The 24,482-nt window shown below is 40.5% G+C and overlaps 2 protein-coding genes across 9 annotated transcripts in view; both read right to left on the bottom strand.

The window, feature by feature from the left end:
* Positions 1 to 33: 33 nt before the first annotated feature.
* Positions 34 to 5,201, bottom strand: e2f6 (E2F transcription factor 6). 3 transcript variants are annotated; one of them, XM_051071665.1, is made up of 12 exons: positions 4,917 to 5,201; positions 4,214 to 4,258; positions 3,762 to 4,049; positions 3,568 to 3,608; positions 3,402 to 3,457; positions 2,794 to 2,980; positions 2,468 to 2,622; positions 2,260 to 2,375; positions 2,020 to 2,176; positions 1,648 to 1,760; positions 1,285 to 1,369; positions 34 to 429 (listed from the first exon to the last, which is right to left on the bottom strand). In XM_051071665.1, exons 1-11 carry the CDS (start codon positions 5,031 to 5,033, stop codon positions 1,328 to 1,330), a joined length of 1,317 nt encoding a protein of 438 aa, XP_050927622.1. In that variant the 5' UTR covers positions 5,034 to 5,201; the 3' UTR covers positions 34 to 429; positions 1,285 to 1,327. The 3 variants fall into 3 exon arrangements, with proteins under 3 accessions (XP_050927622.1, XP_050927621.1, XP_050927623.1); XM_051071664.1 differs by having other exon boundaries at positions 1,296 to 1,369; XM_051071666.1 differs by lacking the exon at positions 4,214 to 4,258 and having other exon boundaries at positions 1,296 to 1,369; positions 4,917 to 5,197.
* Positions 5,202 to 7,192: 1,991 nt separating this feature from the next.
* myt1la (myelin transcription factor 1-like, a) overlaps positions 7,193 to 24,482 on the bottom strand; it is a 62,588-nt gene continuing 45,298 nt past the window's right edge. For 2 of the 6 annotated variants that reach the window (XM_018660124.2, XM_018660123.2), the window contains exons 13-24: positions 22,280 to 22,593; positions 21,285 to 21,509; positions 18,114 to 18,265; positions 17,610 to 17,678; positions 16,850 to 16,912; positions 16,674 to 16,757; positions 14,814 to 15,035; positions 14,628 to 14,719; positions 14,290 to 14,393; positions 13,590 to 13,733; positions 11,097 to 11,159; positions 7,193 to 9,243 (exon numbers count right to left, since the gene is read on the bottom strand). In XM_018660124.2, the coding sequence (XP_018515640.1) occupies positions 9,103 to 9,243; positions 11,097 to 11,159; positions 13,590 to 13,733; positions 14,290 to 14,393; positions 14,628 to 14,719; positions 14,814 to 15,035; positions 16,674 to 16,757; positions 16,850 to 16,912; positions 17,610 to 17,678; positions 18,114 to 18,265; positions 21,285 to 21,509; positions 22,280 to 22,593 (1,673 nt within the window). In that variant the 3' untranslated portion in view covers positions 7,193 to 9,102. The remainder of the gene's footprint in view (positions 9,244 to 11,096; positions 11,160 to 13,589; positions 13,734 to 14,289; positions 14,394 to 14,627; positions 14,720 to 14,813; positions 15,036 to 16,673; positions 16,758 to 16,849; positions 16,913 to 17,609; positions 17,679 to 18,113; positions 18,266 to 21,284; positions 21,510 to 22,279; positions 22,594 to 24,482) is intronic. The other 4 variants (XM_018660128.2, XM_018660127.2, XM_018660125.2 and 1 more) reach the window with 3 other exon arrangements.

Raw genomic sequence — 24,482 nt, 5'->3', positions numbered from 1 at the left:
TGTGTTGTGGATAAAAAAAAAAGTGAAATCAGATTAAAAAGTGTTAGTCTTTATATCCAGAAACATGTGACTGAAGTACAAAAAATGTCATAATGAAATCAAAGAACATCAGAACAGATCGTGAAAATCTCTGACAGAACATTTATAAAATGTTTCCAGTGTCAGTGTTAAGAAGCCATGTCAGGTCTTTGGAGTCCACACATTCAGGTGACAGCTGTTGGCTCTGGTCCTGATCTGATGAGGCAGTTAACGAGTTTGTTTTAGTGTCAGGGAACCAGACACTTCATCTAAGTCCAGAAAGAAGCTCCGACTCAGAGACCTGCGGGAGCATCTCAGTTCTCACTCGTCAGAGATCCACCGAGCAGGAACTGTCCAGTCTCCTCTGTGCTGCTGCTTCGCCCTCGGCTCAGGGAAGAGCTCCAGTCACGTCTTTAAGGAAAAAAATCTGAATCATTAAAACTTTAATACTAATTAATCTGTTCTGCTGCAGTAACAAAGTAATCATATAACTCCTCATCTTCAAAATCTAAAAAAATATACCCTGTCAATAACCGATGATTTACATTTAAAGGCAACAGTTTACCATTTACTAACTGTACTGAACTGTTATTATAAATTGATAACACTGACATAAATGTTGTTCCTCGATAGTTTATTTCTTAATTGCTGATGTTGTAAAAGTAGAAAACGGTCACTACTCCTTTCAAAGTTTGCTTTTTTGACCTGGATAATTTAGAAATTAACCTATTCAACATGTAAAAAGAGGAAAATTTTCACATTTTCATTTATATAAAGTCTGTATAAAACAACATGAATCAGGATTTACGTGTATTTATACTAAGGGAGGAGCTTTTTCTAGATTTGCGACTAATGTAAATCACTTTCACCTATCAGCCCTCAGAGTCTCCCGTCATGCTTTTGTTTTACGCTCCTTCAAATGTCCAGTATATTTTGGTGAAAACTTCCATGTTGCCCTTGAATTTATCAAGAAGAAAGTCGTTGATGTGGACCGTCATGGACGTCCTGCAGCTTTCTGATGCCATCTCTGATAAATTCAGAGATTCAGATAAATCTGTGTCTTCACAGAGGCACTTAGAACTAAACTGAAGTATAATGAAAAGTTCTAGAAACGTCTATCAGCTGCTCAGCTCTGAATCTACCTGGAGAATGTTTAATTAACCAGGTCACAAAAACAAAGTTTGAAGAGAAAAACTGATCTCTTCTGTTTATTTTAGGCACAAACAAGTCATTTTATAATCACACGAAGTTTAATTATCAGTTTACCGTTTACTAACCAGACCAGCTGATCACATGAAGAGTCCTGTCTTCAGATTGGATGAGACACATCAAACGTCCTGACGGGAAGAGTCTAGATTCAAAATTAAATTAAACTCTGTTCAGTTCTTTATTGTAAAAACATTCAGGCCCAACAAAATACATAAAAATAAAAAAAGAGAAGATAAACATTGCTGCTTCTTATAAAAGACAGTTATATCAGTGTTTCCACTGGTGTGACTGGTATCGTCCCAGTAAAACAAGGATCTATCAGCAGAATAAACACACAGACTTCACAGATTTAATGTCGTGTACTCGTGTTGTTTCTGGGTGATGATGGACGACACATCACACAGACAGAGGCTGAGGTACCTGAGGTGCTTCTGGGCTCAAAATCCATCCCATCCCAGTGAAACGTCCGAGCTGAGACAGAGACTGCAGAGCCCAGTCCCGGTCCTCCTGGGTCACAGGTCTTCTGATTCCAGCTGAAACAGTAACAGGGAACTTAAATGTGGTTGGAAACCTCTTGTAGAATAATGTTGATTAAAATGATTAATTACTAAAGAGTAAAGCGACTGTGAAAAGGTTCACAGGAGGTCAGATACCAACAGCTCCTGCGTCCTGCTCTGTAAAATCGCTAATTTTGTCAGTGGAGTCTGGTACAGTGATGTTTCTGGTTACACAAACAGGATGTTAGTCTTTAATAAAAATCTTCGTGTCTGTAGTCCTCATCTTGTTTGTTACCTGTGTGTTGCATGGCCATCTTTATCCGGCTTTTCGCCAGCGTCACGAAGCAGCCGCTCGTCTCTCTGGTCACACCGTCTCCTGTTCTGATATCACAGGTCTGCACCATGATGGGACCGGACCGCGACCTCAGACGGACCTGGATTCTGTCCTGCATCTACACACACAAACACACAACCTGATACATACAGGTCACACTGATGTTGATCTTCTTTTTATCTTCTCTTCTTGATCGTTTACCTTTCCGGGTGCAGAAACCTCCAGTTTAGTTTCCTCCGGAGCTTTGACAACAAACAGCGTCTGGTCCTGGAAGGCTCTGACCCGGCTGATGTCCTCGTGGGTCACGTAGGCCATCGTGCAGAAGAGGTTAAAGAAAACCTTAATCTTTTCAGGGCGTAGCAGGAAGGACAAGCTGCAGACTGGGTCATGACTTAGCTAAAAGGATATGCAGAGTTTTCCGTGTCGTTGGTCGTGTTGAAAAGCTGCTGTCTGCAGGTTCTGATGATGGAGTCCAGCGTGTCCTCCACCAGCTTCAGGTTCTCCAGCTCTCTCTGTAACTTCTCTCTGTTCGTGCACAGGAACCAGCTGATCGGACTCTTCCCTCTGAATAGAGCAAGAAAACTTTTCAGTTCATTCGGCTCATACAGTGTGCGGACATCATATCTGTCTGTGTTTTAATCTTTCTGGATCAACAACCACAGATTTTAGTGAGAGGATTATCACCAAGAAATCACAGAAAAACCCAGTATCAGTCAGGATCTGATGTTCACTCACATCCACTTCACCCTGTTGGCCGAAAGCTTCTCGATGAAGCTGATGCCGTGCAGGATGTTGGTGATGTCAGAGACTCGCTGCCTGCGGGTCTGCAGCTTCGCCATCGCCTGCCTGAGGTCCAGGGAACCATCCGGCGCCGTCAGCAGCATCTCCAGGAAACGCTGCGTCAGACACCCCAGAGACATGTCTGAAAACAAAACGACACTCAGCTACAGAGGGAAGATAAAACACCAACAGCTTCAACGATTCACTGATTATCAAAACATTGGCCCAGTCATCTTTGCTAATAAGCTAATTAATAAAATTAATTATTGTAGCTCAAGCTATAATCATAAAGATGAAATTTCATCAAATCAATCTAGTTTCTGATACTGTTCATGGTCTTTTTTTCTGCAATTAAACATTCAGTGTATTCACAGTATTTAACTACCTTTCTATATATTTTATCTCACTGATATGAGCACAAGATGGCTTTTACTGTGAAGCAGTAACAGTTGTTTGTTGTAAAGCTACTGAGGTTCTATAACCGGACCTTGTTAGTATCACAACAAGATTTTTTACAGTGAAACCGCTGAGAAAGTTTGCAGTTAAATGAAAGCAGCTCGAACCCTGTCTGACGGCCTTCTTGGTCCGGATCATCTCTTTGGTCTGATTCAGGATCAAACTGGAAACAAAGAGACAAGAAAACATCTTAATCTGCTGATCAAGCTCATTTAAATACACCAGTGTCACACCACAGCACCTGACACCTAACAAACAGAAACTCATTTTTACCTTGTTGATTTGGCCTCTGAGGTCTTCTTAACACCTGGATCCTGGAGTTCAGAAAGTGAAAACACCAAGTTAAAGCTGCTCTGGTCACAGGACAAATTCCAAACTGTTTTAATAAAGAAGTGACGTCAGTATCTGCACACAGACTTAATTAAGTGACTTTTAGATTAAAAATGGCAGAATGAGCTTCTCCTGACCTGCTGTGGTGGATTCACTGCAGGAGGTTTTGGTCCAGGAGGCTCCACAGCAGCAGGAACATCATCTCCACCTGCAGCCCACTGATCCTCCTCCTCAGATGACTCGGCTCCCCAGGGGCTGATCGTGCCCAGGTCCCCGTCCAGGCAGGGGGGCATGATGGGAATTGCGTCGGGGTCGACCCCAGCGGAAGAGATGTCCTCTGGCAGGAAGTGGTCTTCACAGATTAGACGCCGGTCTGTCGAGTCCTGTCTCTGTCCGTCGGTCTCCCTCAGGGCTGCCAACCACACCTGAAGAAAATGTTTTACTTCTATTAGGGCTGCACCAGTTGTGGAATTCTGCATCAATGTTTAAATGAGCACAAATTCAAATCACTCATTCATGAGACAAACTTTAATACAACCATTTTTCATATGAGAGTCAGTATCTGTTGGTTGAGTATAGCACCACCTACTGGATCTTCTCCTGACCTGCAGCTGTTCCTGTTGTCTGAGTCTGACTGCAAATAACCAACACAACTTTTACACCACACCACAAACTGATGCTACACAACATCTCTTTTTACAGACTTTAATAGTTACTCCACCACTGGGTATCTTCTGGAGCAAATGGTAGAATGGTTATCATTGACTGATAGTGCGCGGGGGTTGAATTACTTTTTGTACCTTAAACCATATCTCAGTCTAATCTGAACACACGCATGATGCACATATTTTTAGATCCAGTGTGACCTGCACTTTCCGAGGATATCATCATCTCTGATGTCAACCACAGGTAAACGGCCATAACCACGCTTAGAAATCCCTCTAAGAAGAAGACGCTCCTTATTACTCCAGAACTCGCCTGAGAATACTCACGTTTATACGTTTTCTTTAGTATTGAAGTAATTTATTTTGAACTGTCTGTTCACAAAACGGTACATAGTAAACAGGAACTGCCAATAGAGAATTCGGCAAATTTAAATGTACAAAAATAAAGGCTAAAACATACGGAGCTCACGTGGTAGCCCGCATAGAAACTCGCCGTGCCAACACTATACCTATTCCTATGAAATATATTTACTATTGCTCATATAACGGAAGACGTAAAAAGTTTAAAGTATGATTTTGGACTCGTTCTGTGAGTTGAACACATGCAGGTAACAAGTCGGTTCCTACCTTGACCCGTCCTGGGTCTTTGGGAAAGCTGAAGAACCTCCTCGGTGGTCGGTTAAAGAGCCCCAGGTCACCGCTCTCCTCTCGGTTCGGACACCCGGAGACGACGCACTTCACCATGATTCACCGTCTCTCCTCCTCTGCCTCAAATCGAACCAGACAGTCCGGGCCAACAGAGCACCCGAGTCCCGTTTATAACCGTTAATATTCAAGACGAGCGCTCGGTTTGTTTACGTCGTGCGTCGCGGTTGTGTTTCTAAAGCCGGAAGGGGCGTGGCCTCAAGCCGGAAGTATAGCAACAGAGGGAGCAGCACTTCCTCTCGCGCCCTCTACCGTTCACATTGTGATTTGACGCTACTTGATTTTTATAATAATTAAAATTAGACCATTAGTATATTAATTAGAATACAATTCTTAGACTACAGACTACAATACACTGTCTTTTCATCTTGATGACGTAAAACTAAACTAAATGGTGAAATATTACCTTTAAACGTGTCTATAATATAATTTTTTAAAATCACTTTTTTACATTTTAAGTTAAAATTAAATCTGACAAAAACCAAACATAAGATATATATTCTAAGGTTTAGAGAGTTTTTTTCAGTTTGTGAGAAAGTTTCATGATATAATGAAATAATTAAAACAAGGTATTCTTGTAGATCTAATTATAAACTTATAATCTAAACCAATGGCTGCACAGAATAATGACAGTAATGTAAAGCATATTTAAGTTAAAGCTAAAACATGCGAAAACACAGATACGATCCCTCATATAAAATCCCTGCTTGCTGCATGTTATTAACATCCAAGCTTACAACAAGAAAAGGTCGTAATCAGTGTTGCAACACAAGATTTATTCAGAGCAAGAGATGCCAACACCAGCATGATAAAAACTGTACGAACTTCACAAGTCAAATTAAAATATCACGTAGCAACTCGTGACCTTAAACATACAGCAAAAATATCAACAAAACCCCATGCCTTGTGGTAAGAAAACTGTTGTTGAAAGTTTGCGAGTAACAGAGAAAAAGGGGTAAAAGGAAATAAAATGAACGTTGTATAAAAACCCCTTATCAATGCACTGCTGAAAAGAAACTGTAACATTTTCATAAACTGATGAGTTCACAAATATTCATATGGATTTCTTTTGCATTCTAGCATGTTACATGTTAGTGTTGAGATTCTCTATGTAAATAGTTACAGTTTAGCTTTTACATCTGATATTACAATATCTAGTCTATTGACTGTCTTTAAGTGGCAGAATTGTGCTTTAACTCCCATTTCCTTTGTTATCAGTAAGAATAACTGACTAAATGAAAAATACAAGCTGTCAGTCTATCTAATGCAGTAGTTTACTGGCAGGAAGCTGCAGACACAAAGCTCTGGACAGAGATGTGAAGTCAGTGAATGAGGCTTTGCAGTAAAAGTCTAAAGAAGAAACATATTTAAAGGAAAACTCCCCCCGTTAGCAGTTTGGTGTTTTTGTTTTAGATGGTTAGAACACCTGTTGTTGCTCTTTGTAACTTTGTTTTTACAGGTACAATCTCCCTCTAACTGAGTGATAGTCAGCAGCTTAAACTGGTGGAATCAGACCCAGAGAGTTCAGAGTGATGCTGAACTGTAGATCAGTTAAAAAGACTTAGAAGTCATTAAAAACCAGCAGTCATCTCTGATATCCAGGAAACTGACAAAAATATCAAGAATTAGAAACAGAGTTTGGTCTGTTTGTTACAGCGAAAGCACTTCCTGGTCCAGAAGCTGGGGATCATGGGTAATATACACCGTTCAACCATAAGTTTTGAAAATTTCAGCTTTCTCTCTGAGAAATCAGTTTGGCACAATGGACGAGTACAAAATACTACAACACCCATGAGCCTCGCTAAATAAGCTGCAGTTTTTCACTCTGAAAGAATTTTGAGATCAATAACTGGGTGTGGCTTTCTGAATTGCATCTTGGGAGTTCTAGTTATTGTTGCGTTCCAGTTGTACTCTGAAATCAGAATTCCCAAGTTCCTAATTGGAAGTTTCACCTGAGGTCAGATTTCCAATTCAGAAAGTCGGAGCAACCAATCCCGACATAAGAATTCAAGATGGCTGCTACTCACATCAATAGTAGTGAACACTGTTAATTTTACTGTTTATAGCAGTTTGGTGGTGGGGTTGCTCTGACTTTCGAATTTGATATCCGACTTCAGGGGCTGTTTCAGTTGAAATTTCTGACTAGGAACTCGGAAATTCAAACTTTCGAGTACATCTGGAATGCACCATAAGCCGGCATTTTTATGTCTAGTCTTTTTTTTCTTAATTTTCTTAATTAATGTTTTGTACTGATAATTCAACCAGGAACGTTTTATGTCCATTAAGGACTTGAGGAAATTTCAACTTTTACAGAACTCTGGAAGCTCTGAAACACTTCCTCCCTTCTTCACAACTCTACTGACTAAGGTTATATAAAGTACTGTATTGGGTCAAAGGGGGAATTTTCCTTTAAGTAACAAATCAACTCAGTGAAATTTTCTCCGTGTTGCTTTCAAACAGGAATCACCAGCACAAAATCTTCTCGAAAGTCACAGTTTCCACAAACTCGCTGTACAGTTTTTGCTTCATTTTACCACGTGATAATACTTTGACATACTCCAATAAAGTGCATGCATGATCGACGGTGTTCAGAAAACATACTCCCCCATCACATCAGTACTGTGATTTCAGACCGAGAGTCATCGTAAGGCCGATTCAGATCAGTCGGTAGAATCAGTGCACACAGACACAGCGTTAACGACTGCTGGCTCTAGTTTTCATTCATCTTTTCAATAAAAATCAAAGATAGTTTAAAGGAAAATAAGAAAAAAGAAAAAGCTGCTTGGTCATCATGTCGTTCGGCATCATGTCCCATTGTGGCTCAGACAATAAGATGCATGATTAGAAAGACGATTTTTCTACAGAATGAGTGCAATATACAAATGACGGATGGGGACGTTTGACCCTGTAAGTCCAGCGGAGCCGTCAGCCTTTTAGAAAGGAAAAAATCAATATCTTACAAATCCTCTCACCTCTTTATCGCCTCTTAATCGACTAATAAAAACATCAAAACATGGAAACAAAGGTGTCCCTGTGCAAAGTCGAACATGACAGAACCAGAGTCCTTTCACCCGCGTCAGATTCCTACAACATGATTGTAGTAAAAGGTTTATACAAAACGCAATACATTTATAGTTAGTAAAAAGATCTATCAGCTCTTTGCTAGTTTTATATATAAGAAATTGCATATACCCAAACATTTTTTTCATATAGATTGCATCCCATATCTAAACAAACGATTTTATATTATCATACCAATATTGCTGACACATTGTCCTATTAGCTAGTCGAGGTTGATGACTAAAATAAATTCAGAATGGCAGATTGTCTCCTATGTTTTTCTGTAGCCGTTGTTTTTTTCCCGCTTCGTTCCTTCGCAACGAACAAAGAAAAAAAGCGACAGAAGAGGACAAGTTTGAAACGAAACAACTCAGAAAAGGGGGGTGGGGATGATGGGATGGGGATTTGCACCAGTAAGTTTCCGTGTCATGATGTTTGAAATCTTCTTGCTCGGGGTTTGGTTTCTTCTTTTATTTTTTAGCTAAAGATTTACAGTAACATCAGTGTCCGTACGGTCCACTTTTTCAAAACGTTACAAAAACAAAATCGGTGAATTTACATCCGTTTAAACGACCTCCAGCTCATGAGAAAAGCCTTTTCGAAAATTGATTGCTCTTCACTTTGTCGTCCACCCCCCCCAACTCTCGCCGCTCTTTTGCTCCCTGTTAAACCCGTGACGCCCAGTTTTTTTTTCGATGTATCACATTAAAATAAGAAATGATTCAAGCTTACAATAAATAAATAAATACATACATATACACTAGAATGTGCATACATTAGCAGCTATAAACAGTACATCACATTATATTAGGTCATATGAAAATGTACAAAACGTGAATGTTTGTTTAAAACATTTTTCAAAGCAAGGCAACAACAATCAAAATTATAATAAAAAAAAAAGATACCCATGGAGTTGAGAGCATAATAGCAGAAGAAATAAAATAAGTGTGGTAGATTACAGCAGCAAAAAACAACCCATTCCCTTCTTTTTCTTTTTTTTTTTCTTGTTGTTTTTGCTTTGCATTTGTTATTACAGCCTCAGTCACGGCTACACCTGGATGCCCTGAACGGCCTGTTTGATGTTCTCCAGTAATGCCTTGTTCTCTGGGCTCTGGTACTGGTCCTGGTGGGTGTACATGTCTGTCAGTGTACTCACGTAAGTGTCAAAGTTCTGTTCGTTCATTGGCTCCTGTGAGGGGGACAGAAAGCCCAGGGGGGAAACAATCAGATGGATTAGAAGAGGCGTGCATAGTGTATATTTTTTGTAAAACACTGTAAGGGGGGAAGGTTTGGGAGACAGGCGGGCAGCAGGGGGAGGAGGGGGACATCATCGAGGAAAAGCATGACTTGGTTACACAATACTCCTCTTTATAAATCACACTGTGTCTACGCTTCAGCCTGTGAAGGTTTTTAACGCAATGCAACTTCAAATCATGCAAAAATCAGGAGAGGGATGGTTAGCTGATGAGTGGATGGAGGGTTAATGTTGAACGTATGGAGACAAAATCAAGATGTATGTGCAGAGATGCAAGATGTATGAAGGAGACAAGTCTGGTAGTTAAACTTCAAAGCTGACTGGGTTTATTGTGGTTCTAATATTTCTCAGAGACGGAGCAGTTTTAGCTTCAGAAACAGTCATACTGGTTGAGTTAACCTTCAGTGGGTGAAGCAGACGAGCACTAGTGTTTTTAAAGTGGAGTAGTGTACCTCAAGGCTCGATTTTAGTGCCCACTATGTTTGTCAAGTCTGATGTCACGACCGACGAAAATACTACTTCCAGGTCCAAAGACATCACAGTGCTGTCTCCTATGTTGTTTGACCAGATCTGAGTCTAAAAAATCTATTGATTGTCATTCTATTGCTTTCCAGAAAGAGGGAAGTTTGATGCCAGCTAATGTTGGCTAATATTAGCCAGGTAACCTAGCTAACATCAGCACTAGTTAGCACCCACTGGTAAAAGCAGGTGCCCCTGAAATAACCTATGGGTTTACAGGGTTTTTCTTGTTATGAGCTCACATCTTTGTGTTTTGATTGTCAGTCTTTTTCTGTGCTGCCCAGCTAAGATGAATAAAGCTGTACTTTGCTAGCTATATCCACCCAGCTAAGGTCAAAATAGATGGCCATAGCTAGCTATTTTCACTATTTTTGAGCAGCACAGAAAAGACCTGAACCAAAACACAAAGATGTGGGCTCACAGCATGAAAAAAATCCTGTAAAACCATAGTTTGTTTAAGGGGTGCCCTTCTTTACCACCAGGTGCTAATGTTAGCTGGGTTAGCTAGCTATCATGAGTTAACGTTAGTTGGCATCAAACTTTTTCTTAATTCACTTCAAAATTGTAACTTATCAACTGCAGCCATTTCCTCTTCTCTTTCTCGCCACAAGGAAAGTGCCAGAATGACACTGAATAGTTTTTTGGACTCAGATCTGTTCAAACAACAAAGGACACAGCACTGCAGCATCTTGAAAACAGAGAGCCTCAGTGAAACTGTACCTGGAAACGTCTGCATTAGATGATTCCACAGCTCACGATTTTCATCCAATGCCAATGCTTCTCGCCAATGCAGGCAATAGGAATAAACTGACTGCTTGTTTCATATATATATATACTGTGGGGGATTTACTGATGGATTTTATGTCAGAGAATAAAATGTGAAAATGTCTTGAGCTTGTGTTAAAACCACAAACCTTATTTCAGACATTTCACCAAAAACCTGTTGACTTTGGGACGAGGGAACAGGAAGTGCTAACATGCTAACTTATTTCCGGGATTTCCACTCTGTTGGGCTGATAAATGATACGTTGTTGTGTGTGTTTTCTAGCTAATTATTATTTTAGCATTTCAGTGCAGGTAGAAATAAATAAACCACATCCAGTGGTATCTGTCCACTAGTAAGTTAGTTACTGTTACTGTCAAAATGACTGAGTTATACTCTTCTATCCTGTAGTATAGTGGCTACAGGAGTTACAGGAGGAAGGAGGGGGAGGGATGACAGTGCAGAAGAGAAGGATAATTGGATAAAGGATAAATGGATCTCTTACTCTGGGAGGCATCTGTAAACAGCAGTTATGCTTTACTGGGGCCTCTTTCTGTGGCAGCGGTCTCTACAGGAGAGGGTGTACAGAGAAGTGTATTAGCCCGCTAGACACACGGTGGCGGTCACAAGGCTTCATAAACTACACCGAGAGAAAAAAAAAAAACACAAAACGTCCGACCTTAACAAGCTGTTGTCCCTCCGGCTCTGTTTGCACTGCAGCTGAAACAATTTCAGTTTTTTCTATGTGAATTAAAAACGAGATGCTGGAAAGAAAAGCAGATGTTCTTATAGATATATCTGTACTTAATATTCTGCAATCCTGCAGTGTAAACAGAGCCGTAAATTTAGAGCCGGTTTCAGGAGCAATAAATATCAAATTCCTTGTTAAGGCGGACATTTTTCTTACAGTGTGATATGAAGCAGTCCCGCTCAGGAAATAGAGGAAGGACAGGAAGCAGAGTCCAGTTATCAAGGCTCTGTGTACATAATGGCCAACTGATTTTTGTTGTGGGAAAACAGACAACAAGCCTTTTCCCGTTTTTCATTTGGGAATAAAAAACAAGCTGTTTTACAATTGTTTTGGAATTGTGAAATCATAAATAAAAACTGGCATTTAAAAATTTTTGTTTTATGTTAACTTCATCAAAATCAATAACGGACTTAAACATCTGTTTCATCGTAGATTAAATGATTTTTACTTTGCCCCGAAAGTCTAAGTCAGCTTAGGTGAAACTAGATGAGTAAGAAACACCCTGCTATCAGCCCACATCTACGTGTTTCTGTGCTGCACAAAAATAGTGAAAGTAGCTAGCTAAGGTCATCTGTTTCTTAGCTAGGCGAAGCTAGCTAGCTAGCAAGTATAGTCCATTTCTGTGCTAGCTTACGGGGATCCTGTCCTATCGTTTACTGGAATACTTCCAGGGCAAAATAAAAATAATTTAATGCACGACAAAACAGACAGTTTTTAGCCCATAAATGATTTCTCATTTTTTCTGTGTTAATATAAAACAAAAAATTAAAAAATACTAGTCATTCTTTGTTTCCAGTTTCTTATTCAAAAACGAAAAAATGGGAAAAGGCTCATCATCATGTTTTCTGTTTTTCCACTCCAAAATCGATTGCCTGTTATGTATGCGGACCATCAAGCTACTCTACTTGGGTTCATACTGCTTGGGTTCAAACTGAGAGATTATCCAATTAGCCCCAATCTTCTTTCTACACTGAGACAACATGACGTCAAAACAGCCACGAGCACTTCACTCAAACTGAAAAAACTGACGTGGGGGGCCGTTTCTTTATGTGAAACTCTTTGTGAGGCGTTTGGTAAAGCACAGAAGAAGCACAGCATGGACTGCTGGGAAAAAAAGGAAGGTGGCGAAACAGAAAGAAGCAGATGAAGAAAAAACCTGAGTGTCGCTACAGAAAAAAGGCTGGAGACAACTTTTAACACCTTCCCTGGATTTAAAATCGTGAGCAGATGTTAGCTGGTCTTAGATTAACTCAAATGTTTAACGTCCCACAGAAACAATTGAATGTTGAAAAACAAAGCAGGAAACACATTTATCACATTAAATATGAAATAAACATTTGACAAAACACATCCTCAGATAATTAAACAAAATTTAAATCAAATATCTGTTATATCAAGCTTATTACTCTGCAAAAGATACAAAATTTAACAAATACTTTTTTATTATCTAAAACAGTATTTTCTTTAATGCAAACGGAGAATAATCTGGGTAATACACTGTCATGTTTCAAGTCTACTAAACCAGTGAAAGATACTGTACAATGATAAGGTAGATACAGGTTTTGAAAGGTGAAGCTTTCAAGAACTGACAAAAAATTCAACCAGTTCTTTCATCTGTTTGCAGCAACTTGCAAGTTCAATCAGATACTCATAATATTTCTACCAGAATCAACAAATTGGGGGGAATGATTGCAGATTTTAAATTTCACTACTCCTATACTTACTGAATAATGTACTCCAGGACCACTGTGTGGAGCTCAAAACAAACTAATGTCAGTCAAGTCAGTTTTATTTATATAGCACCAATCCACAACAGAGGTTATCTCGAGGCACTGTACATATAGAGCAGGCCTAGACTGTACCAACAGATCCCACCATGACCAAGCACTAGGTGACTGTGGCAAGGAAAACTTCCTTTTAAGAAGCAGAAACCTTGAGCAGAACCAGACTCAAGTACATTAATGCTTCAAGGACTCTGTTTAATACTACCTGACAAAAAACCCTTGAGCACAGACTACCAGCTACCAACTACTACAAGTGTTATCACCAATCTCTTATTGTGAAGGAAGGTTATTGACAAGTTATCTACCAAAATAAAAAAATTGATGTATCTGTCTGACAATTTATTTCCTAATTTTGTGTTTAACTGAAATTATCCTGAACTCTAAAGGTTCAATTTGCAGTTTAAGAATATCAGTCATAACAAACCATTCGCCTCAGGTCAGCTGCAGTTGAATCCTTTCTTACCATGTGCGGCAGCTGGATGTTCGCTAAGCTGTTGATGAGTGACTGGCTGAGGTTGGCCAGCTCGTGTAGCAGCGAGTCGTTCTGCTGCTCGATCACCTTGTTCTCCTCCTCGATGGACTTCAGGTTAGTCTCCATGGTGGTGATCTACCAGACAGGAATCAATCGATCACAAATCAATTATCACCACTCTCTGCTCTGAGTTTCTCCTACGACTCTTCTCCAATTGTTTCAACTTTGCTGTTAAGTCGCCATCAATGAAACCTTATACTTCCTGCAAATGTTTCAAATTAAAAACCTTTAATGCTGCTGGGTGGCTTTTAATGTGAAACATCAGTGAAGGAAGTTACAACACTGATCTAGAACAAAACAATAAAGTAGAAATGGTTATAATTTAACACTTAAAGAAAACAGTCTCTCTGAGGAAATCAACATTATACTGAATTTATCAAGGTAACGGGTAAACATGGAGGAGTTTTGAATATGACAAAACATGCTAAATGTACAATGTAAAACGGAAAATAAGGAATAAAGGCAGTTTTAAATCAAGGTGTAGTTCTGTCTATAGTTAAGGTAAATAAAGGCATGGATCTCACTCATTGTCTATGCAATAAATAAACTTCTTTGTGTGTGTAAAAATGTTTAGACGTTCTTCACTTCACTTGCATTTCGCTACAACAAACACACACAGAAACCGTCTTACTTGTGTCCTCAGTTTTATCATATCTGACTCCACTTGATTGTTGGACTCATTCAAATCTTTGATTTCTTCATCCAGCTGTTTGATTTCTTCATCATTTTCGATGCCTGAAAACAAGAACATTATGTTTTATGCAAATGACTCTCTTGTTAGCCAAAGCTACAGTGAAAAATGATTTCATGTCACCTCAGAATAATCTGAAATATGTATGGAAGCCATGAGGCGTTATGTTAGTATGCTGGTAGTTACTTATTTGGATGGAAATCATATTTTTCAGATCAGTTTTAGGTTCAATAATTTGATTTAATTCAGGGTTTTTCTTCTGTCTTTGTAGCTCAGACCTTTACTCGCTCTTTGCTTGATTGTCAGCATCTCTACACCACTCATCCTGGCCTTCTTCATGGCCGAGGTGGCTCGGGGACAACCGGAGAGACTGGAATGAAACATGAAAAAACCCATATGGTCCTTTAACAAGTAATTTTTACATTGTTCATAAAACAGTGACGAAGCTGAAACAGAGCGCCCACCTCCGATGTGTCAGGAAGCTCCCGCTGACGTGTCCTGAGCCGTCACAGCCCGGAGTCGGGCAGGTCATGCCGTCCGTCTTGCCAGACTTCCAGACAAACTGCGATCCGTTGACGTAGCTGTCCTTCTGCCTCTTTGCCGCCAGGGGGCAGCCTGACGCACTACGGTGGGAGGCGTACTTCCCCGTTACATGACCCTGTCCATCACAACCCGGGACCGGACACCTGAGAGGACAGACAAACACAGAGGTGTCAGTTTGTCTGCTTTAGGTGGAGCTTTGTAGAGCTAGATGTCTATCAACAGACTTGAACAATCATGGTTATTATTGATTAACAATCTTTGACCCAGATAACAGAGTTTGAGTTTAGATTATAGTTGGTGATGACAGTAGAGATGTTAGCTCCTTTACTCCTCTTTCAAACCATCTGTCCTCTCTATCCAAGATGTGGACATTAGTATCCTCAAAAGAGTGCAGCTGAGTCTACTAACTAACAAGTCACAACGTAGGGTGGGTCAACGCCTCTCAGGACCATCTCCACAAGACAACCCCACCAAAGGTTAAATATCTAGGCCTTTACCTACCAGCTTTTAGAACTGATGAGAGGATGAGAGGTGAGAGGTCTTCAAGAAACTCTAGCACTTAAGATTCTGTAAGATGATTTTAATAGAAATTGACTGAAACTCGGCTGTCTGGAAGAAAATAAATCGATTTTGAAACTAATCAAAAGCTTATGGATGGTTTGGAAACCGTTAATGAAAACATAAAAACACAGGTACAGTCCTTTAAAAAGTTTCCACCACAGCTCTGTTTCGGATGCTTTTAATAGAGGGAGGACTTACAGAGTCACGACTCCCCTCCTCCCCTCCTCCCCTCCTCACCCCTCCTCACCCCTCCTCAGCAGTGTAATGACGAGCAGGATAAACTGCTCATCGTTCTGCAGATGACACCTCCTCAGCTTCCAGACACACGGCTCTGCCTCCTGCATCCCAAAACCCCCTCCGCTGTGACATTTGGTGCTGATTAGAATGAGCCGAGCGGCGGGGCCGCTCTCCAGCCGAGCTCGGGGTTAAGCTTAATTATGATTCCACTGTTAATGATGATGGCGGACAGAGCAGAGGTGGCGATGGCAACAGCTGGCCGCGGACCGACACCAGCTGAACTTTAGATTATTCGCAAGGTCGTATTGGCTTAACATTATGGCTCCGCTTTAAGGAAAATGTCAAACGCTCACTAGTTCTAACCTTTACTGCTCTCGGCCTGCTGGGAGCGGGAGGTGAAGCAGAGGACTGACCATAACTCCCCTCTAAAACATCCTCCCCTAAAGTTAGAAAGGTCAGCCTACACTGGCAGCATTTTAACAGAGGATATGGATGAATCTGTCAACAGCGTGACGGACAGGGTGTCTTCACTGTATTTATAAAAATCCGGGTTTTCATTTCCTTTCACTTTTTCAGACTCACAGAAGATTAATTTACAATTCTGATGTTTGTTTAAGTAATTTTCAAGTATAAATATGAAACAGTATCTTGTTCCAGCCTCTAAAATATGAATCTTTGAGTTTTGGACTGGGGTCGAGGCTGAGTTATCATCTTTATTCTGTTTGTCCTTGTCCTTTCGACGCCCTCGCCAAAAACCGCTCGGGTTTAATTGGGTTCAGATTTTGATCTCAGACTAAGATATTTCAGGTTTTTGGCTGTTAAAACACAAAGCCATCCTCTGCCAGATACTTGGTAACTGAAGAGGACTATTTAGTAATTTGAAGGAATAAATAAGTATCTGGAAATGACTAATTAGAGAAAACATTTTTATCCAATTCTCCCAGGCTTAATGTCTAAGTTACAAAGCCTCAGAGGAACCTTACTTGATCGGCTCCTGGTCGTCCTTGTCCTCTTTGCTGTGGAGGATTTTGATGCCGCTCTTCTTGGCGCGTGGACAACCTGACAGACTGAAGGACAGGAAGACAGATTTAAAAACATGTATAGTCAAGTGCTGTGTGTGTTTGTTGCGGTTTAATGTGTAGCTGTGAGGTTACTGTACCTCCTGTGGGAGGCGTAGTTTCCAGTGATGTGTCCAGATCCGTCACAACCGGGGGTCGGACACCTGAGACACAAACATGAGGATTTAACACAACGTTATTATCACAGGATGGCTGTATAACTCTGAACAACAGTAAAACCACAGTGTAAGGAATATTGCAGGGACACTGTTTTGTCTTTGTCTTTGGATTTGAACTCCAAACTCACTCAGTATTTTCCAGTTGTCCGCAGTAAAGGTGCTATATGTAAGTTTCTGCTATTGCTACATAGCTAACGTTAGCATTAGCAGCTGTTTACTCACCAGTTTAGAAGAAAAATTGTGAGTTCATCATCAAACTTTATTCCTTTGCTCACCAAGAGCTGTCTCCAGAGATGGAAAGCAACGCCGCTGTTAACTCTTGTTTTGCTTCTGTTTCTACCACTTCTTTTAACCAGCTAGCCCCATCCCATCTTGTAATACCTCTTAGCAACAGTGAGTCTCTATAGCATCCAGTCTACTTCAGCACAACATGAGAGGATGAAGAAGTAACGCTGTTCAGAGGAAGTATTCAGACCTCTTGTCTTGTAAACACAAAGATGGCCGACACTGTTGATGCTAATGTTGGCTATGTAGCGATAGCAAAATTTGTCGGCTTCGGTCGGATTCTCAGGGCAACACTGCACTGTGGTATTGTTATTTATCTCTCATTGGGGATAAATAAAGTTATTTGAATTGAACTGAGCACCTTTACACCTGGTCAAAGAATTGTCTGTGGACTCACTTGAGTTCTTGGGAGTTGGTTGTCATCATCCCGCGGATATTCTTATCGGCCAGCTGACAGCTCGACAACCTACATGAGGTGAAGGAACACACACAATATACAACCAAGGATTAAGTCTTTAACACAAAAAACAAACAAAAGGACGGAGAACTTAGAATTTCATTGCATTTCTTTTTAAAATGCAAAGACCTGCCTTATGCAAGGATTTAGACGTGTGTTATGACTGAAATGAGTCAAATGATATCTTAACAAAAAGAAAACCGAGTTTATGGAGGAAAATTGATAGAAATACACAGTGTGCTAAGATTTTAGGAAGCTATGAAATTTAAGCTGTAGTGATATATAATCTAACCAAAGAGCTTTTGGACTGGACCTGCCAAATGTTGGTTTATTCCTCAGGGCTCAATCCTTTAGCTATCACATCAAATAATTTAGATTTTTATTCACAATTCACTGTTTTTCAAGGAAACAAATGGTGCACACACAGTGTTGTGTTAATCTTACGTGATGAGCTCCTTCTTGCTCTCCTTGCAGGGTGGGTACTTGTGGTGCTTGGGGCTGGGCATGGTCACCTCTGCCGGGTAGCGCTGCTCGTCCAGCAGCTCCTGGAACGGGTCCAGCTCGTCGCTCTGGTGTAGGGACGAGAAATAAGCCGACTACAACACGTCACTACAAGCTCCATGTCAATGCATTTATACAAAACTTTACATTTCATTTGGCTGCGGGGCTGTTTTTTTATGTTGTATCATGTTTTATGTTTAATGTCTGAGAACACAGTGGAATCTTTTTGATATCTTTTCTTCTTCTTTTTTCTTCAAACAGAGACTGAACAGAGTCTAAAATGCTGCTCTGTTACCATACAAATATGAGAATACACCTGTTCCCTGCAGCTTCCACTTTGCCTTTACGCTATTGTTTAATAATCTGAGCGCATGTTAATGCTCCAGTGAAATGTATCAGCGCCAGTTCACCAGCTCTGACTCTTCCTGCTCAGCCTTTTGTGGCTCCGAGCGCCGCAGTCTGCTCTGCAGTCCACACATCACACCTCCTCAGTCGGGAGCAGAAATCGTTCAGGACTGTCTGTCTGGAGAAAATCCCATCAGCCTCTGCCGAGCTCCAGGCTCCGGCCTCCTCTGCAATGTCGTGCTTCATTAACAAACGCAATTACTCTCCTGATTAAAACCTTTCACTTCAGCGCTCTAAATCCAACGCGGCAAATGTAGCAATTTGCTGCATGGATTGCTCTGTGTGATATCAGATCTGTGAGGATTTAAAGCGTGCAGATGATCTATCATGTTTTACTTATGTATTAACGGTGTTAATTCAGCATTTCACTGCACCGCGCTCCGGCTCCTGAAGCGTTCAGCTGCTGAGTCTCAGCTGATGCAGTGCAGTGTCCGGCCACATGGGAGTGCACTGAGGCCGCCGGAGAGACGCCTGCATCTCTCACGACCACCGGGGTTGTTCATCAAACTGCTGTAAGAGAATCTGTTGACTAAAAATCCTTCAGTTTTACTGCTACTTGTAAACTTAGGAGTAAAACCTATTCATCAGTTTTCTTTTGACTTGGAAAAGCTTTTAAATTTAAGAGGCTTCATCATTTGGTTCAGAGTAGATCTTAGATTGTTTTTATCACAGAAACTGAGCTGAAACATGTTTAAATCAGATCAGTGTAGTTTTAACCCTCTTCTTCTTCTTCTTCTTCTTCTTCTTGTCTTTTGTTTTTATCACAGGTGCAAACAAGAAGAATAAATCTGATTCTTTATATATGAGCAAACATTTGATCACATATAAAGAATAAAGTCTCCAATAATCACTGGATATAGAATCACTATTTGCTCTGCAGTTGTTTTACACACAGGCAAAATTAAAGTAAGAAAATTAACAGTCCCAGATTTTTCTATTTAGCCTGTAATTAGCACCAGATTACAAAGTTCTCTCCAGAAATCTTAGAAGAAATTATTAAGAAATAAAGGACCTGTAAAATAAAGTTTTAACCAAACCTCTATAATTTGTAAAACTCAAACTTCTAAACTTTAAAAATCTGAACTTAAAGTTAAATATGGAAATTAACTGTATCTGTAAACTCCAAACAAAAATAAAGCTGATTTATTAACTTTGTTTGTGATTATTTTCCATGGATCATCAGTGTCCACACGTCATCGTTAAACTAAATTCATTGTTGTTTGTATATTATAAACATACTGGATTGTCATTAATTTCACACAATAATTGCTACCAGAGGTGTTAATGATCTCGCACAAATAAAATCAACTCTTCTCAAAACTTTAATTATATGTTTTTTGCAGAGAAACAAATCACTGAGTTAAATTAAGAATTTGTTTCAGGTTTGTTTCCTGCTGATTGATCATGTGATCGCTTAAGATCTGCTCTGTCAGATGTGATGAGGATTATCTTCATGCTGCCTTCAGGACACTTTAATCAACATCTTTTATTTCCTTTAGATGAAGTGTTCTCTCCTCTTATCTTTGTCTGTTGGTTTCTCTTCTTATACTCTTTGGTGGCTCCAGGGTGGAAAAGAACAGAAACTGTCGGGCGCCGTCATTTAATAATGCTGTTTTCATGTCTTTTGTTGGTGAAGATGTACGTACACACATAATTGACCTTTCCAAACTCACAAAAATTTGCTCTTATGTATGTAAAGTGATGCAAAAATTATGCGTACCAGCAGCAAACCGGTAGAACGCCCTCGCAAGGTCCACAATTTCTCTATAGTGCTTTTCTACCTCACACCAGGGGACGAGCATCGCTTTAAACAGCTTATAAACCATAATCATCTCTTAATCTATGCACGCACCCTTTCATATAAATTCTGGGTTCCTTAAAGCTCTCAATTTCATGCCTCAAATTATCCGTTCTTTGCATGATTAGAGGACAGGCTGCCTCAATATACCTTAAATTAAGTGGTTAATCATAACTGTAAGAGGCAGAGTGAGGAGCTTCAACATTCAGAGCTTCAGTCTGGTCTGAAATTGATTTAATGTTTACTCTTTAATGTTATTTATCTGATGCACATGTAATTTTAATCTTCAAATAATAAAAAAATAAGGTGCTTTTAAGGTTTAGCGTTAAATGATTCTTGGATCTGCCTCTGCATCACTGAACCTTTCAGCAGTTTGAGCTGAAACTAGAGAGGAAATTACCTCCAAAAGTCCATTAATGTGTGTCAGTGTAAATAAGGCCATTAATCAGCAGAGGAGCCCTCAGTATAAACTCACTGCTGCAGACTGATCTGCAGGAGCCGTATATACTCTGAACTATTAACTGTAAAATAAACTCCTCTACAGAACCTTTGTAAATCAAACCTGTGAGTAGTTTCAGTGGAGATGCTGCTGTGTAGAAACTAACGACCTGCGTGAACTTTAAACTTCATTTTTAGTTTGAATTCCCAACCTTATCTACAGATGTTTGCAGGGCCTCTTTTAAACTAAAATTTCATCACATATGAAGAATAAAGTTTCCATTAATGAATGAATGACGCATGACTATTCACTTCACATAACAAGCGGAGTTGTTCTTCTGGAAATCAACAACTGGATTTAACACAGCTAACTAAATTAATTAAACCAACAGTCTATATGCAGTTCTTTACAGAAAACCTTTGTTTCTGTTTGATGTAAACTCTGTGTGAAGTGACGTAGACCTTCCCGTTACCTCTTTGTGGTCCTGCTCGTCCCCGAGTCGTTTGATCTTGGTGTAGTCGACGGGCAGGTCCCAGCAGTCGGCCTCGCTCAGCTGGTAGCAGCGGCTGCTGAGCAGAGCCTGCCGCTGGGGCGACATCGGCTGCAGGGGGGTCAACACCGTCCCGCTGCCCTCGGGACCGCCGGGCTGACCGGCCACGTCCACCGCACCGCTGTCGTCCAGGTCACCGACCGGACTCTGACGGAGACAGACGGAGGAGAAAAACCTCATCATCGTGACATTTATGAGGGTTGAACATAACCTGGTCACAGTTCTTTAATAAACCAAATTAAAGGAGTTCAATGTTTAGTGGCAGACTCTCAAGTCACGGAGTCTGACGATTTAACAAATCTCCTCCGGTCAGTTTACTCATCTGTGCTCTTCATGATGAGTAAAATGATCTCCATGTGTAAAATTGGTGGACTGCCCCTTTAAGGGATCAACATCTGTTTCTTTAGACAACAAACAATTAAAATAGCTGATAAAACATAAAATATCAATATCTGCCTTTAAACTTCAGTAGTGGCCAGGCTTTAGTTTTAAAATTTGACTGGAACCAACGTAGGGCGACTGGTCTGGTATGAAAAGAGGTTCATATTCCCAAAGTCTTGGTTGAATTGCTCCCAAATTCAGAGTAAATATCGGTGTGTAATCACCCTTAAAGATTACTTCTTAATTTACAGCAACTTGGGACAAATCTTTCCACGTTCGTCCATCATTTCTTTCTGTGATAATAACTCAAAGCTGACTGCATTTATCAGTTTATCCAGATCATTTAAACTCCTTTATTTAGGAGTTATTTAGGAAGTAAATCTGCAGACGTCAGATGGATGTCTTCGTCGTCATCTTCTCAGATTTTTTACAACCGCACAAGTGTCTTGACCCATAAACTTATCACAACATTTATTTTTCTGACTGCTCCATCTTTGTGTGTGGATGTGACGTATGAGGACGCCGCCTCAGTCTACCTGTGTCAGCAGGTCCTGGGGTTTCCCTCCCAGAGCGTGCGGCAGCTCCCGGCACCTCGTCGACAGGTTGAGGATGGCCGTGGCCGCCATGTGGGCCGCCTCCATGTCGTGGGTGTAGTCGAAGCTGCTCTTACTGCAGGTGCTGCTGGCGCTGCTTCCTCCTCCGCCCCCTCCTCCGCCGCCGCCGCCTCCTCCTCCTCCGCCTCCTCCTCCACCTCCACCTCCTCCTCCACAGCTCAGGCTGCTGCTGCTGCTGGGAGCGTAGCTGCTGGTCGTACTGCTGGCCGGGCTCGACGTCTTACAGTAGCGCTTGGCTGCGGGGAGGCACACATGAACGGTTGATCTGTTAGACGGGCGGTGGCGTTCGGCCAAACTGTGCAGCAGATGGATTGTTAGAGAAGATCTAAAATTACAGAAGTTAAAAATATGCAAAAAATAGACAGACTGGTGAAGGAGGAGAGAGAGAGAAAGAGAGAGGGAGAAACTTAAAGGCTGGTTATACTCAACTCTCATTGTTAACAATGACCAAAACCAACCAAATGTGTGTTAATCCGCCACTGAAAATAGTCCCCAACACATTTTTTTTACTCCTGTTTGAGTAACGTTTACTAAAAACTAAATTACTGAACCTTTCTCGTCCCTCTTCATCCAATCCCTACGCCAGTTAAATTTGTAATTGCATCGTTTTCTCTCTCAAAACAAAGCCTTTCCAAAACACTCTCCAGAGCGCACAGATCTTAAAATGTCAGCCTGGTGTTTTTCAGCGTGTTCGGGGGGAAAACTGAGCGCTTACAGGGTTTAATTGGTCGAAACCCAGCGAGAGAGCGGCTGTGTCTATAGCCTGGCCGGCTGTGATGTTGAGAAGGACTTTCTGTTGTCTCGAACTTCCTCTGCGATCGTTTGTTTAAGATGCAGAAATCACACAGCTCGTCATTAAACTGTATTTGTGTCGGTTTTACCAGACAGTGCTGTAGAAGTCGGCGGTTTTGCTGTTTATAAACTAAAAAGAGGATGAAGATGGAGAGATTTAGATTTTTTTTTCCACTGTTGCTAAATTATCAATCGTCTCGTGACCCTTCAGGTTATCTTGTGGACCCTTTGGTTATAAACAAGAGTAGAGAACAATAAAGTAGAGATCAGGTCCAATTATGATCAGTTTAACAGTGACTTTATTGGTTAAAACAAGGTGGGGAGGTTTGTGATCATGGTTTTAAAATGATTTTAAGATATTAGGGATTAATTTCAAGGTGTGTTGATTGATCCAGAACAAGGGTACGCACTAAAAGATGATTGGCGTCTCTTCAATCAGTCTCTTCTGATTAAAGATTAAAGATGATCTTGTCAGATTTTCCTGTGGTATGAGGTGTGTTCAGAGTGATTTTACCCTCCCTGAGATGTTCGATAAACATGACCAATATTTCTGATCAGAAATCCTGTTGTGTGTGTGTGTGTCATCAGATTTGGAGTTGAGAGAGTCCAGACTCTGGTTGTTGGAGCTGAATCTGTTAGTGTGTGGTGTGGCTGAGTCCATCTCTCTGCACATCACACACTATAAAAACAAAACTGTGAAATCTGACATTATCTGTCGTCATGTGTGTGCTCTCTCACATGTTCTAAATCAGTTAAGATTTTAAAAATCTTTTAGTGTGTGCTGCAGGTGTGAACAGGAAACACCTGAGAATAGATAGACCTGATTCTCTGGACGTTGCCTAGACTTCATATATGAAATCAACAATAAAACCATCACAATTTTGCAGTACACCTGTTTGCACTGCATCTTGTGCTTGTATTTGTGTACTTTTATATTTTATTTATATCTTTATTGCAGCTGTTGGTCTCTCTGTGAGCTACCAATGACAATAAAAGTCTCATCTAAGTTCTTGCTTTTAAAAAAAGTCTTTAAAAACACTTGTTTACTTAATTTGGCTTTTAAATTAAAATTTTTATCTCTGTGTTGATACCTTATCATTTATACTTATTTATGATCCTGTGAAGCACTTTGTGATTTAAAAAGTCCTATAAGAATAAATAAAGTTATAATAACAAGGTTGACGCAACTTATTGATTTTACTGAGTTCACAGCTCCTGTCACCTGAAAATGCTACTGTTCTGTATTAATCCGCAGCTGAAAATAGTCCCTGACAAATGCCCTGTTTACTCCTGTTTGCTAAACGCTACAGTGCCAAGCTGTTTTAGCCTATTT

This window comes from Lates calcarifer, linkage group LG7_1, assembly GCF_001640805.2.
Source record: "Lates calcarifer isolate ASB-BC8 linkage group LG7_1, TLL_Latcal_v3, whole genome shotgun sequence".
In the NCBI taxonomy this organism is placed as follows: Eukaryota; Metazoa; Chordata; class Actinopteri; family Centropomidae; genus Lates; species Lates calcarifer.
Note: the sequence above shows the minus strand (reverse complement) of the source record. Positions and strands in the feature narration are given on the sequence as shown.